General features: G+C 39.2%; 1 protein-coding gene and 1 non-coding gene across 4 annotated transcripts in view; one reads left to right on the top strand and one right to left on the bottom strand.

Moving 5' to 3' along the window:
- Window positions 1-7,833, top strand: part of elavl2 (ELAV like neuron-specific RNA binding protein 2) — a 76,572-nt gene extending 68,739 nt beyond the window's left edge. For all 3 annotated transcript variants that reach the window (XM_080188690.1, XM_080188688.1, XM_080188691.1), the window contains 2 exons: window positions 4,788-4,826; window positions 5,208-7,833. In XM_080188690.1, coding sequence (XP_080044816.1) covers window positions 4,788-4,826; window positions 5,208-5,535 — 367 coding nt within the window. In that variant the 3' untranslated portion in view covers window positions 5,536-7,833. The remainder of the gene's footprint in view (window positions 1-4,787; window positions 4,827-5,207) is intronic.
- On the bottom strand, window positions 492-683 carry LOC145343585 (U2 spliceosomal RNA). The gene has a single exon (XR_013886741.1). It is a non-coding gene; the product is annotated as a U2 spliceosomal RNA (small nuclear RNA).
- Window positions 7,834-14,644: the final 6,811 nt, after the last annotated feature.

Below are 14,644 nucleotides of genomic sequence, written 5' to 3'. Positions count from 1 at the left end.
TGCTGCAGCTAAGTAATACTATTCATTGAGTGTTTGCTCAAACTAAATAGTTGATAGTGTTGGTCCTAGTTGCCAATCCAGACTTTAATTTACGTTCCTGCTGGGCATGATCTGGTGTCACTGTACTTTGTAATGCTGACAGTTTTATACTGATGCCATTGAATGGCTTAATGCTTGTTTCTGGCCCTGTCTATCCCTTTTACATTTGACTACTACTGCAGAAATGTTACACTCATAAGCAGAGGATCAAATCTAAGAATAGCCTCCTTGGCCTGAATTCAGTTTCATTAGGCCATCAAATTTTAGTGCTTGACAGTAAGAGTTAATATTCACAAGTTATAGTCATAGTACTTGCATCAGGCCAATTTTTTTTAACTTTATTCCAATCCAATCAAGTCAAATTAAAGTCCAATTCGGAGTCCCAACAAGTTGGGACATTCCTGATCCAAGCTGACAAGACAGGGCTCTCACCTCTGTCATGGGCTTGACCTACATGATCCAAGCTGATTGGAGTAGGTGTAGCTCCTCCTCCAAGGCTTGATCTAATTTGCATCTTAGCCAAAAGGCTGAGATGCCGCTTTAAAAAACTGCTTCAAGTGAAGCTGGAATGTAATCTAATGACTTCAACCAAGTGCAGCATGTCCATACTACACTTGATCTTAGCCAAATGGCTGAGAAGCGATAGCCTGTAGAACAGATACTACACTTAATCTTAGCCAGATCAGGCCAATAGTTTGACCAAAAACAATATGTTCAAGACTGATGGTGTATCTGAGCCTGAACTTTCAGACTTGGCTTAATTTCTTCACCTTTTATTTTCCTGACAAGTTTGTTTTTTAAAAATTAGAGCTTTATTTCTTGCTTTATCTGATTTCTCATGAGTATCTTGAATAATGTTTTTAAAAAAAACTTGTAGCTGATTCTCTACATATTCCTCTTCTAACTTGATGCCTTCAAAGGTGTGCTTTTGTATTTGCTATCTATCATGAACTTGGTGTCTGTGAAAGGTGATTTCTAAAGGTGACAGCTGGTAGGAAGATTGTGAGCAATGACTTTGGTAGGGCCAATGCATCAGTGTTCATTTTCAAATACATTTGTGCAGCAATGTGTAAGGCTGAATTGTGTAAAAGTATGAGTGATTGTGATCCAGCACTTTTATGCAAATACATATCAGATAATCGGAGATTCCATGTATTTATGATTATGCTTCGCTTCGCTTCCTACTGGTCCTATTATTTTGCAGATTCAGCTATAAAATAGAGTTGTAGCTCTGTGTTTGCACTTGGAGGCTATTTTTGACTCCCACTGGGTTGTGAAGGAAAATGTCTGGAATTGCAAACCAGAGGTTACAAGTCTGGTTCAACAAACCACCTCGTCAGTCTGCATTCATTGTGGTCTTGAATTTGTATGTGTACTTAACCTCATCCCTTTGGTACCAGTACTATTGATGTTTGTACTGTTGCCCCTAGAATGTCACTATATCTAGTTCAACCATGTCCTTTGCCTCCTTAAGATTTGATTTTTTTTATCTCTAGCTTTGGTCTACCTCTATTTGTGTATTTCAAAAAATCTTTTATAGCTTCTAATATCTTTGTATATACTTTTTATTCCTTTTTTCAGATGCCTGTCCTTTATTCATCTTGATTCCGTATTAAGGGCTTGTCAGTGCCATCTTTTTCCTTCCTTTATTTATTTTACTTTACTAGTCATCCAACAACCTACCACTTCAGATGCCCATGTCTACCCTTTTTCCCCTCATGGCAATGTCCACTCTACCTGAACTAAACTTTATTGTTCCATTCCTGCTTTCTGACTTTTGATTTCAATCCACCTGCGTTCTTTTCAATTGACTGAGATTAACCACCCTCCAGTTCCGTTTTTACTCCTGATTGTCCCCCTTTTCTAGAACAGTTGCAAAACCAGGTGTTAAGATCACTATTCCCAAATGCTTCCCCACCTGAAATATCCTCCCCGACACACACACTTCATTCCCCAGAGCAAGATCCAGTGCTGCTTCTCTTGTGGAATTGGAAACACTAATCATTAAGTTTCTTGTACATGTCTCAGAATAGCACTGTCCTTTTAGCATCATAAAAACCCTGCAGTGCAGAAAGAGACCCTTCAGCCCATCAATTCTGCAGTGACCACAATGCCACCCAGACCCTACCCCTATCTCCCTACGTATTATCCACTAATCTCTCTAACCTAAGCATCTTGGGACACTAAGGGGCAACTTTAGCATGGCCAATCAATGTAACCCACACATCTTTTAATTTGGTGCTGTATTTTTGGTTAATTGAAGTCTCCACCCAATGTCTCCTCTAGCAATCTGCCTGCAAATGCTGCTCCTTAAGTTATACTTTCAGAAGTATAATATCTTCTCTGTTGATTCTAACCATATAGTTTGACCCTTTGGCTATGCAAATACTAAATAGCTTTTGCCACCCTTTTTTATTTTTAATGTCCTGAATATCTTCACAAGGAATGAGGTTTATAATCCGCCTGTCTTTGAACCAGGACTGCTGTCACCATATCATCGTACCACGTTGTGACTTGTGTCTGCAGCTCACCAATCTTATTTGTCTAAACGCACACGTGATCCAGTTTGCATTGGCCCAGTTAATCCTTTCTATTTGTAGATTGGATTATTGGATCATATTGATGTGAACCAGTAGATTTTGGAAACACAACAGCAATAACTCTGGATGCTGAAAATCAAACACAAGGGGAAAAATTCAAGTCAGTAGTTGAGGGGGAAGAGGAACATTTTTTGGTTGATCAAGATGTAAGTGATTTGTGAGCTCCTTATGTTGATGTAACGGAAGACAGGTTTTTAAAACTGGTTTCTCTGGATCTAAGAATAGTAAATGGCGCAGTCTTCGCCATTTCAAAATTGTTTTGAAGTCCCTAAGTTTTTACACAAAGCAAGGATGTATAATTTCAGGTTCCCTGCAAGCACCCAAAGCAAGCATTTGCAAGAGATGTAGTTGTAAGTGAAGGAGTTTCCTGAAGGTTTTGCTCTAAGCTATGCTGGATGACTTGTATCATTTAAGACAGTTGTACTGTAATACTACAGATTCTGACTCCAATTTGGCATGGATTGCCTTGCTGTAACCTGAAGCAAACATACTTGTTTTCAAGCTGAGAGCTTTGATTAATCTGTGGTTCCGAAAGTCACTGTTGTCTTTGTTTCTAACACCTTCAGTGTGACTCACCGCTGATCTTAACTAGAAAATCCAGTGAAGAATAAGTCTTCCGTTAAATGGTGCATAAAATAGTTAGAGGGACACTGGTCGTGAAGTCTGTTCTTTACTTGGCAATTTCACTTCTAACAAAATTGAGCGAATTATTCTTTGGACCTGATGCCTTGAAGCTTGTTAAAATAGGAAAAATGCATTTTGGGGTTGAAGTGCAAATAACCATGTTCCTTGGAGTAAATATTTAGATCAAACATCTTTTCAGAAAGTAGCTTTGTGCATGTGTAGAGTTTCGTACCTGAAGGGTAAAATTTTAGTGTAGGTCTTGAGCACTTCACCTGAACTAAAAATGAAATTTTCTCCCACTTGGTTTTAATATGCCTTGTCGACAATATTGCATTCAAGTCCTGGAGTCCAAACAAGTTGCCTTAATTTAGTAGAGCAAATCATGACTAGATTTGCACGAGTTATTGGAGTTTGCTGGAAGTGCAAACTGAAAAATTTGATTCTGAAACTGCTTCAGACAAATTGGGACCCAACCTCCGGAGGACCGACCCCCCCCCCCCCCCCCCCCCCCAATCATTCACCAACATGCATAAGTCTCCAACTGTGGCATGACCATCTAGATGTGGTATAAGAATATTTAATATTACTTGCAACATCAGCAATTTACTGACTGGTGCTATGCTTAGGGATTTCAAGTTTGTAGCCACTGATAGTAATAAATTATCTGTAATCAGTAATTTAGTTAAACACTGTACAAATACAAAATGTGAAATTATTGGCTAGTCCCCATTTAAAGAGTGCTGACTGACTATGCTAATCTACATCAATCTAGGTTTTAAACTTTGACCTCTGGAGATCAACGGATCTTGACACTTTTAGATCTCCATGTTGGTGAACTAAATTTGTTCTTACTGGTTTGCCAGCTGGCCTGTGTAAATCTTGATCAGCTAAATATTGTTGCAATAGTGATAAATCCCATTTGTATATGTTCCACTCCATATCAGCTTGGAGCAATAACTAGATTTACTTGTCACTTATTCAGTTGAGCTAAACCTAATCAAAGAATTAACTAAAAAGGAGGCTTTTTGTAACACTGAATGAGATCACTGGGCATACAAAAGTGCCAATTTTGTAATATGTCATGGTTTCTCCTTTTTCTTTTCTCTCCTATTTTCACATTTTGCTCCCAACCCTATTTTGTTGAGCACAATGATGAGCCTTATTTGAAGGTGGGTGTTGGGAAACTTTTTGAAAAGAACCTGTAATATCTTCAGTTTTTAATATTGATTCAACAATGCAAAGCACCAAAATGTTTTGATTACCATATGTATTTAAGTTGAGATTCTAGCTGGGATTCTCTGACCTTGTCTGCAGCTGGGATTCTTTGGTCCTGCTACTATGAATGGAGATTTGACTTGAGTGCCAATATCTGTGTTTTGCTGGCAGCAGAGCATGAGACCAGAGAATTCTGGCCCCCTGCCTTCTGCAATGAATGTGGAACTTTTTGGGGATGGTGGGTGTGGGTGCCAGGGAGAGGGGTGGCTTTGATTTATGCACATCTGAATTGCAAAATATTTCTTGCAGGTTGGACAATCTTCTAAATATGGCTTACGGTGTGAAGAGGTAATTGTCTATTTTCTAGTCGTGCTGTTTGTTAAATTGAGATGAATTTTTCCTGTCTTCTCTATATTTAAAAATTGTAATCCTCAAGTTTTGAGAGTAAATCCATTTTGGTTAAACAGGTTAAATTATTCGAAGCTAAGGTCAGAATGCTATTTCGTAAACTCGCTTTTCTCAATTCCATTGTGTGAAAATCAGATTTACCAGTTTGGAATACAACTTGTTTAAATGAATGCTTTTCATTCTGTGCAAATTTTCTTGTGAATTCAATCTAAATTTTATTGATCTTGTGTCCCAATGTAAAGTGTCACACTTTTTTGTATTTTTAAATTCAACTTTCCAATCTTGTACGAGGATCCATTGTAGCTTTTTAATTTTTGGCAGGTTTTCGCCAATGACCATTGATGGAATGACCAGCCTGGCAGGCATCAATATCCCTGGGCATGCTGGAACAGGCTGGTGTATCTTTGTTTACAATTTAGCACCTGATGCAGATGAGAGTATTCTTTGGCAAATGTTTGGACCATTTGGTGCAGTGACCAATGTGAAAGTTATCCGTGACTTTAACACAAATAAGTGTAAAGGCTTTGGATTTGTGACTATGACCAACTATGATGAAGCAGCCATGGCAATAGCCAGTTTAAATGGATACCGTCTAGGGGACAGAGTACTGCAGGTCTCCTTCAAAACCAACAAAACGCACAAAGCCTAATATGTAACATAACTGTTATATAGCTATTCAAAAAGACATGTTAAAGCAAAACTTTATATACTAGTGCAAAGACTTTGTAAGTCAGTGTTAAGACAGATGTATGACTATTTAGCATCCTAAGAATATTGAGAGGGTTTTATATTGCTGGTAACTTTGCATTAAATCTTCTTTCATAGCTTTTATGTTTTGAAAATAGACAAGAGGTGCAGGGTTTTTTTACCTGTCACAAAACATTCTAGTACCTCCTTTTGAAGGAGGTGAACCTTTTAAAAAGAAACTGTTTCAGCTGAAGGAAGAAAGACTCCTAGATTTTTACACAACTGCCTTGAAACAGTACATAAAGTGAATTTGTGAGGCTTTATTTCTTTTTTTTTAGAAGAAAATATATTTTGGTCAAGTATTTGATTTGCCTTTAAATTCATTGCATTTAAGTGATCAGTTTCAAAGAGATGTTGGTTTACATTTTGTTTTCTTTATTTACATGTTAAGTGAAGTTTTATTTTGATAAGATTTTGGATTGGGAAAGGGTGGGCTGCAATTATACCTTATTGTAAGGTTCTTGGAAAAAAACTTTCTTTTCGTAACACAGTACCTTGCCAAAGAGAGAGAGCCTCTTTGCTGAAGTGGGTTTAAAAAAAAGCATCTATTTTTATAAAAGAAATTTGGAGAAACTTTTTACAGGACCTGGAACAAATATTTTGACTTGGTTACTTTAAGAATCTCTTCATACGACATCTAGTGAGCTTTTGAAAAATTAAAACCAGGAAATTTCCAGTGGCTGGCATTTATTGGAAAGACTTGTGATGTAGAGATTACCTTGAAGACCTTTGTATTACCAAGATGTAGAACCAATGGGCACTGTGGGTTTCATTTGTATAATCAGTGGATCATCCTGGTTATTTGTGGCAAAATGGCTCACGTTTAATTGTGATTTCAAGAATTAAAAAGAGGCTTAACATTGAGACAGTGCATGCAAATATATCAATTATTGAAAATTGGGGGAAATATGTTCTTCCTGAAAGTATTCCCTTCTGTTAAAGCTCAAGGTGTTTAGTGATGTACACTCTCCTGCTGTATTGTCTGTGCTGGAATTGGGTGGAAAAATGATTGGATTTGCTTTGCGATACGGATTTCAAAGCAGTCGGAATAAATTTAGAAAATGCAAAAATATAATAGACTGCACCTGAGCATTGTGTAATGTAAATAAGTCCTTGTGTTATGGACCTTTTCTGCTTTTTGTTTTTGACTACATGCCAAGTGCTGTTAAAAGAACCTGAATGCTTTGTATGTTTTTTGTTTCTTGTAGACTGCATTAACATTACTTGAAGTTTACTTGTTTTGTTGTCCTAATGACCAGAATTGCAGTGCATCAGATTTGTTTGTTGTTGGTCTGTAGATAGTCTTGTTGCAGCTCTTTAAAACTATAGTGACACTGCTTTTGTTATATATGCATTTGTGGTACAATGGGTAAAGCCACAGTTTGAACAAATATGCTTACATTTTCATACTAAAAAGGAAGATATCCTGTTGAAACGTTGAAGTAAATTTGCAATTAATGCTTAAATCACTATGGGGAGATATAGCAGTTCTTTATCATAACAGGAATAAATTTGAAAAACTCTATTTTCAGAGAAGCATCTAGCTTAACTTATTCTTCTAAGAACAAATTGGTTGTGGAATTGCAGTCCTCAACCAGGTGCACTGATAACTGTAGTTAAATGTCCTGCTTTGTGTAAACTGAAATGCTCATGTGCTCTTCCCCTTAGAACAAGCAATGTGCTATGCATAACAGTTGTACATTTATCTTTGCTATTGCTTTTGAATACTGTAGTTATAAATTCTCAGCCTAGTTGAAGTACATATACTGTGAAGCACGTGAAAGTGTGCACCCATGTTTTCATGCTAACCCACTCGTTGCTGTCACCTAGAACTAATTTTCGGGCCTTGCACAAAAAAGTTGCAAAAGAACCCATGTGTAGCTTTAAAAACAGACTTTCGGTTAGGTATAAAGGCCGATAGTTAACATGAATGTTCTAGCCTATAGCCTATTTGTAGCCTAGTCAAATGCAGCAAATTTAGTGGGAAAGCATGTGAATTGGTCTTCACTTTACGATGTTTATCATAGCACTTAATAAAATGTAAGTCTGTATTTATTTGAAGTTGTAAAGTATGACTAAATTTACATTGGTTGAATAGAATGTATGTTCTTTTGAGTATTTAAGAGGCTGTACATGTTTATTTCCTTATATTGTGTTTGGATCATTTGTACTTTTTCATGTTCAGTACATCAATAAACAAAAGTTGAAGGGAATGAAAACTTGTTTTAAGGTTCAGTACACCTGATTATTGGCTTTGAACCCAACTTTTATTTGCCAGGAATGTGGGATTGGGGAAACTGAGAATGGAGTATCTTGTCAGTGGGTAATATCCCAGTAAGCAGGGTTCCAATTTAATTGCGGCAGGGATGAATTGACACATCTTAAAATTCTGTCTCCAATATAATTGGGATTGTGCTACACTAAACTCACATTATTTGTTTTGTACATATTTAACCAGTGGACAGGCTGCTTCGATGTAACATGACAGGATAAATGGGCAAAATTGAGATTTTTCATAACATCTTGGACCATAAGACCAACACCACCTTGGCTCTTGCTAAAACCTCTAATCCATAGCCCTATTCTGCTTCAGTTGTCCGCTCCCTCTTTGAACTCCCCTTTCAATCTTTCTTGGGGAACAACTCCAACTTCCCACTATTCTGTCTGAATGTTATATTGAAGGCACTAATGGAATAAGGTTTTTTGTATGTTGAAGGAACTTGCCATTGTGTCGTGATGACAGTGAACATTAACAACCCGGTGAGAAGTCTACAGCCCGTCTGAAGTACTTTTGAAAACTTCTTATCCTCAAACATTTGGCAGTACACTTTTAAAATCCTATTTCTAGAATGCATTATCCTCCTTTTCTGATTTTTCATGTCAGATTTAATATTGGGTTGGTCTAAAGACATGGTAAAGCTGCAGTTCAGGAGGTAAAGAGGCAGTTTAGTTGTGGCTATGCCTACACGCTGGATTCAAAATCATTTCATCCATCTATTTTGTACTGGCTTGCTTCGACTGCTTGCAGCATTGCACATTGAATTAATTGCTTTTGTAAAGGCCTGGAAGAATAAAATGCCATCAGTTTTTAGAATTGATTTTGAAGATGTTTTGTGCAGGATTTGGGTGAAATGTGAACAATATAAGACTTGAGATGTAATCATGGATACCATCTCCTCTTGGAGATTTGTCTCTCAGGTAATATAAGTGGTACGAACTGTTATATAACTATGATCTGCCCCAGACCTTCAGTGCAATATTGTTCACTTGCATGGAAGAATTTGACAGTAATTATCTTAAACTTTGAAAGCTTTGGTTCCTTGTACCATAGAACAAAATCTTTGATTTCATTCTTTTATCGTCTAATTCAGATCCTACACTTCTGACTCAAGTATTCCATTTTAACTACTCCCAAGCCAACACCACCAATTTTCTTGCCAGTATGTATTTGACTGTCCCAAGACGATGCAAGCTCTAGATTGCAAAAGAAACCTGTGTACGTTACGGAGTATTCAAAGGCAAAGGAATAGATTTCTTTACAAGTATTCCCAGGTTTGAGCATAATGTTTAGAAATTGTTTTTTTGATTGCAAGCGTCATTTTTTTCTCTTTTTATGCAGGGAATCAAACTTGACGGCTATGAATTTTGGAATTAAGTGTTGATGTAAGGTGGCTGTTTAGCATAGAAATTTGTTAGAAAAATTGTTCAAACAAAGAATTGCCAGAGACTGGCTAGTTGCCAACAATCTAATATTGATGATTCTCCTTTAATGCCCATTATTATTTTTGCTCATTGGTGATTCACCTGGTGAAGGAGCAGTGCTGCGAAAGCTCATGATTCCAAATAAACCTATTGGATTGTGACCTGGTGCTGCGAGCCTTGGACAGGGAAGTAAGGCCGAGAAACTGACTAGGGTTTGCCTTCGGAAGAAAAGGTGCCTCCTATAAAATAGATGAAAGTTTTAGGAAAACGAAAATACTTCTGGCATGCCTCTTTTCTGCTTGCCTTACTCCAGCAGAACCAAAACCTCCATCAAATATGGAATAACATACTTTGTGGCCTATTAAGCTCACTTGATGCATGTTTTCAACAGGTACAATGAAAATTTTAAACTAATGGAATATAATTTCCTTTTTGTACAACTTTTGTATTCTACATTTGGTCTTGGTGAAAATGGTTACTGCTGTATCACCAGATCCTGAGATTTCTACCTGAAGGCCTCGTCCATATGATTGGAACACTGAATTGATTTTGATAAATTCAAGAGTTGAAATTAATATTCCAGCTAATGTCAATGAAATATGCTGCAAATTCTTGGCCTTACAGAAAAGGTATTAGGATGACCACTCTCTCAATCTGCAGTGAGTTATAATGTTTTAATTGTGGTAGAGAAGAATACTGGAGAATGCTGAAACAGATTGGACGTACTTAAAATCGTTTTACGGATTTTGCCACTTCCTCTAATTTCTGGAAGTAATTTTCAAAATACTAACAAAAGCACTTTTCATCAGGAAGTACTTTCACGATGAGTTTCAAAGCTGTCCATTGTTTCAGAAGTTCAGCTTTCTATTTTCAACATGCCTCATTCCAAATCCTTAATTCCACGAATACTCATTTCATTTTCATCTTTCTTCACTGCCCAAGTGCAACTGGCATCATCATGGATACACTTAAAGGAAAGTTCTACTAAATTTTCTACCTGACCCTCAAGCTAAGACATCAAAACATCTAGCAACTCTGGTTAGTTAGTTTCCAGACATTCAATATGCACATGAATTGTTAAATTTCTTTGATCCCATAACAGGATAAATAGACTCCTTTTATGGAATTGAATATTTCATTGTACATTCAAAATAAGATGCAGCTACCCAAGATCAAATAATATAAACAAAGATTTATAGTGATGAACAGCCAAAAACCCATTTGTGTCCGATCATGTCTAAAGGCCATGTAATTGCCTGAGGGGTAAAAATCCAGAACAATTATGGGGGATGGGGGAAAAACTCCTTTTGGGTGTAGTTCAGTGGGTCTCGCGGGATTAGTAGTCTTGGGTAGTTCCAATGCTGCGCTGATCTTAAGGTGTGGTCATGTGTTCTGTTGCTTCACTCTGGGCAGCACTGTACTCAGTCCCATGTTAACATGTAATATGCTAGATCTTTATTCCAGACCCCTGTTTATCTAAAATACTTGCAACTAATCCCAGTTATCCCCATGTATTTGCATCATCATGGCTCCTTCTTCCACCAGTTGAGTTCATAGGTATTGAAAGGTTTTGTTGCCCTTCCAGATCTTGTTCTCACTGATGTTGGCGAGTGAACAGTAGCTGTGCTGCTGCAGGTGAACTTTGTTGAATTGGAGGGTGTCTTCCTCTAGCTATCTGTCTGAGGTATCTTGGGGAGCTGGTATGGTGGTGGAAGCTGAATATAATGGCAAACTGAGCCAAGTACTCACTTGGAAATTGTGGGCTGTTACCAATCTCATCCACCCTGGAGCATCTTTCAGTCATTTAACTACTGCATCTGTTTGGTGTGCAATTGATTCACTTCAGCCTATCTGGAAAAGTGATCCACCACAAATGAGGAATGCTTTGTTAAATAAATTGATGTCTAATGGGTCTGGCAGGGAACTGTGGGGATAAGGGTCTGCCTTCAGTTCTGTTTGGCCAACTTGTACACCTGACAGTTAATCATTTTCTCAATTGCCTGAGAAAATGATTATCACCAGATGACGTGCCATGCCCTGCACTTGATGTCCAGGTGTACTTTTTGGAGGATCTCTGGCCAAAAGGAAATGAAGATAACCAGCTGCTTGTTGAAGACCAGGAGATTTTCAATGACAAGTGCTTTGTTTGAACCAAGGTTTTGTCATACCATTGCTTGGTCTCCTTGTTGGCAACGGGACGATCGTGGCACAGTGGTATCATTGCTAGTAATTCAAAAGCCCAGGGTAATGCTCAGGGGGCCTGGATTTGAATCCTGTCAAGACAGATAGTGGAATTTAGTCTAACACAGTTATTGTTGATTGTCGTTTCTCTTGTGAACTAGTTGGGCTTTTCTTAAGCGTCTGGTTTTTTTGGGGTGGTGCAAGGAAACCTGCCGTGGCATACATGTGACTCCAGACCCACAGGAATGGTATAGCAAGCCACTCTGTATTCAACCACTAAAAATGGAACAATAAGGAAAGAAACTAGACAGACCACCCAACATTGACCTAAGCACAAAAGTGACAATAGTAAACCCAACTCTGCCCCTGCAAAGGCCTCCTTAGCACCTGGAGGCTTGTGCCCAAATTGAGAGCTGTCTCTCAGACTAGTCAAGCAACAGCTTAACATAATCAAGCCTTACTCAAAGATAATGACGGACCCTGCAGAATTGGTGGGTGGCACAGTGGCTACAGTCAGAAGGGATTGCCCTGGGAGTCCTGATCATGACTTTGGGCCCCATGAAATCGCATAGCACCATCTCAAACTTAGGAAGAGAACCTACTTTTTCCCCTCACCTCGCTCAGCTGCTGAATCAGTACTCCATGTTTAATACTGCTTGGAGGAAGTACTGAGGGAGTAAAATGTGCTCTGGGCGGAGGCTTTCTCTGTCCATCATCAGGACTGGTTCGGTTGTGCCACCACAGACTGAAGTGGCCAGGTCCTAAAGAACATTGCTGTAAACTGGGCACACAGCAGGTGATGCAAAAGAGAGAAAACATACTTGGCCTCATCTTCACTAACCTGCTGGTCACAGATGAATCTATCCATGATAGTATCAGTAAAAGTGACCACCGCACAGCCCTTGTAAAGACAAAGTTCCTCCATCGAGTTGTGTGGCCCTACTGCTATGCTAAATGGGCTAAACTTCGAATGGATCTGGCAGCTCAAAACTGGGCATTCATAAGATGCTGTGGGCCACTAGCAGCAGAATTGCACTCAACTACAATGTGTAACCTTATGGTGTAGCACATTCCCTTCTCTACCATTACCACAAAGCCAGGGGATCAATCCTGGCTCAATGTAGAGTGCAGAGGATTTTCCAGGCATGCCAGAAAATGAGGTGTCAATCTGGTAAAGCTACAGAACAGGACTACTTGAGTGCCAAATTGCATAAGCAGCAAGTAACAGACAGAACTAAACAATCTCACAACCAACGGATGAGATCTTAACTCTGCGGTAGTGGCACATCTAGCCTTGACTGGTGGACTGCTAAACAACTCACTGGAGGAGCAGACTTCACACATATCCCCATCCTCAATTAGTGGGAGCCCAGCACAAAAGAGAAGGAAGCATTTGCACAATCTTCAGTCAAAAAATGATCCATCTTGGCCTCTGCCAGATATTGCCAGCATCATGGATGTCAGGCTTTAGCCAATTTGATTCACCTTCACCTGATATCAAGCTACATCTGCAGACACTGGATACTGTAAAGATTATGGGCCCTGACCACATTTTAAACAATAGTACTGAAGACTGGGGCTCCAGAACTTGCCATGCTACTAACCAAACTGTTCTAGTGCAGCTACAACACTGACATCTACTTGTCAATGTGTAAATTTGCCCAGCTATGTCTTGAACCCACACAGAACAAATCCAACTTGGCCAATTACTGCCCCAGTAGTCTACTCTTGATCATTGGTAAAATGATAGCGCTGATGATGACTCCTATCAAGCAGCACTTAGCAATAACCTGCTTAGCTTCGGCCCACCAGGGTCATTTGCATCTGACATTTAGCCTTGGTCCAAACATGGACAAAAGAACTAAATAGGGAAGGTGAAAGTGACTGCCTTTGACATCAAGGCAACACTTGACAGTATGGCATCAAGGAGCCCTAGCAAAATTGGAGTCAGTGAGAATCAGGGAAACCTCTGCTGGTTGGAGCCGTACCTGGCACTAAAGATGATGATTGTAAGTTAATTATTTCAGCTCCAGGACATTTCAGGAGTTCCTCATCTACCTGGCACAAGTCGAGAGTTTTGAGAGAATACTCTTTCCCCCTGCCTGGATGAGTGCAGCTCCAGCAACACTCAAGAAGCTTGACACCATCCAAGACAATGCAGTCGACTTGATTGCTGCTGTTCCTCCTCCTCCTGTCACAGATTCAATCCCTCACCACTGACAAACAGTGGCAAGAGTGTGTACCATCTGCAAGATGCATTGCGGGATCTCGCCAAGGTTCTTTGGGCAGCAGCTTCCAAATACAAGACAACTACCATTTTAGAAGGACATGAGCAGCAGATACCTGGGAACACCACCTGGAGATTTGCCTCCAAGTCACTCTCCACCCTGACTTGAAAATATTTCATTGTTTCTTCATTGTCACTTAGTCAAAACTCTGGAAACAGTAGTGGATGTACCTATACCATGGACTGTAGCATTTTAAGAAGGCAGCTCACTACTACCATCTCAAGGGCAACTAGAGATGGGCAATAAATGTTGGTTTAGTTACTGATGCCCACATTCCATAAATGGCTTTACTTTTAAATGTGGATGATTGCCTCATCTTGTGTTTGTTCCTGATAAATATTTAGGGCTCTACTTGCAGTCACCTGCAGGTGCTCCTTGTTAGTTGGGAGTATGCTTCAATCTCCTAAGTTAGATTGACAACATCTTTTGACAGAAGGTCCATTTTCGCCTGGAAAATGTCATCTTTTTGGATTTCTGTCCTGAATGTATACCATTTGAAGGTGGAATCTCTGGATACTGGGTGGCATCTTTGTTCACTCTTCCTCTAGCAATTTGACCTGTGGCTCCTGATCTGTTTCAGTTGTGACCTTTTTGGCCAATGATAGTCTGAAAGTTTCTTGTGCCATTTGATTGTGAGGGGCTTCCTTTCTCAAACTATATATAATGTGACAGTCCACTGGTCTCCTTGAGCCCAGTTGCTCTTTAAATAGCAGTGCTCCAGCACCTGCAGATGAAATGTTATTGTGGCGGTAAGTAAGAATGGGCCATTGTTAGCCAGTATGTTGGTTTGTTTTAATCAAGTGACTGCTTGTTTTTGATGTGCCTAGCCTTTGAGGTTTG

The sequence above is a fragment of the Carcharhinus amblyrhynchos genome, chromosome 5, assembly GCF_965287045.1.
Source record: "Carcharhinus amblyrhynchos chromosome 5, sCarAmb.v2.hapA, whole genome shotgun sequence".
NCBI lineage: Eukaryota > Metazoa > Chordata > Chondrichthyes > Carcharhiniformes > Carcharhinidae > Carcharhinus > Carcharhinus amblyrhynchos.
The sequence above is the reverse complement of the archived record's forward strand: the minus strand, read 5'-3'. Positions and strand labels throughout refer to the sequence as shown.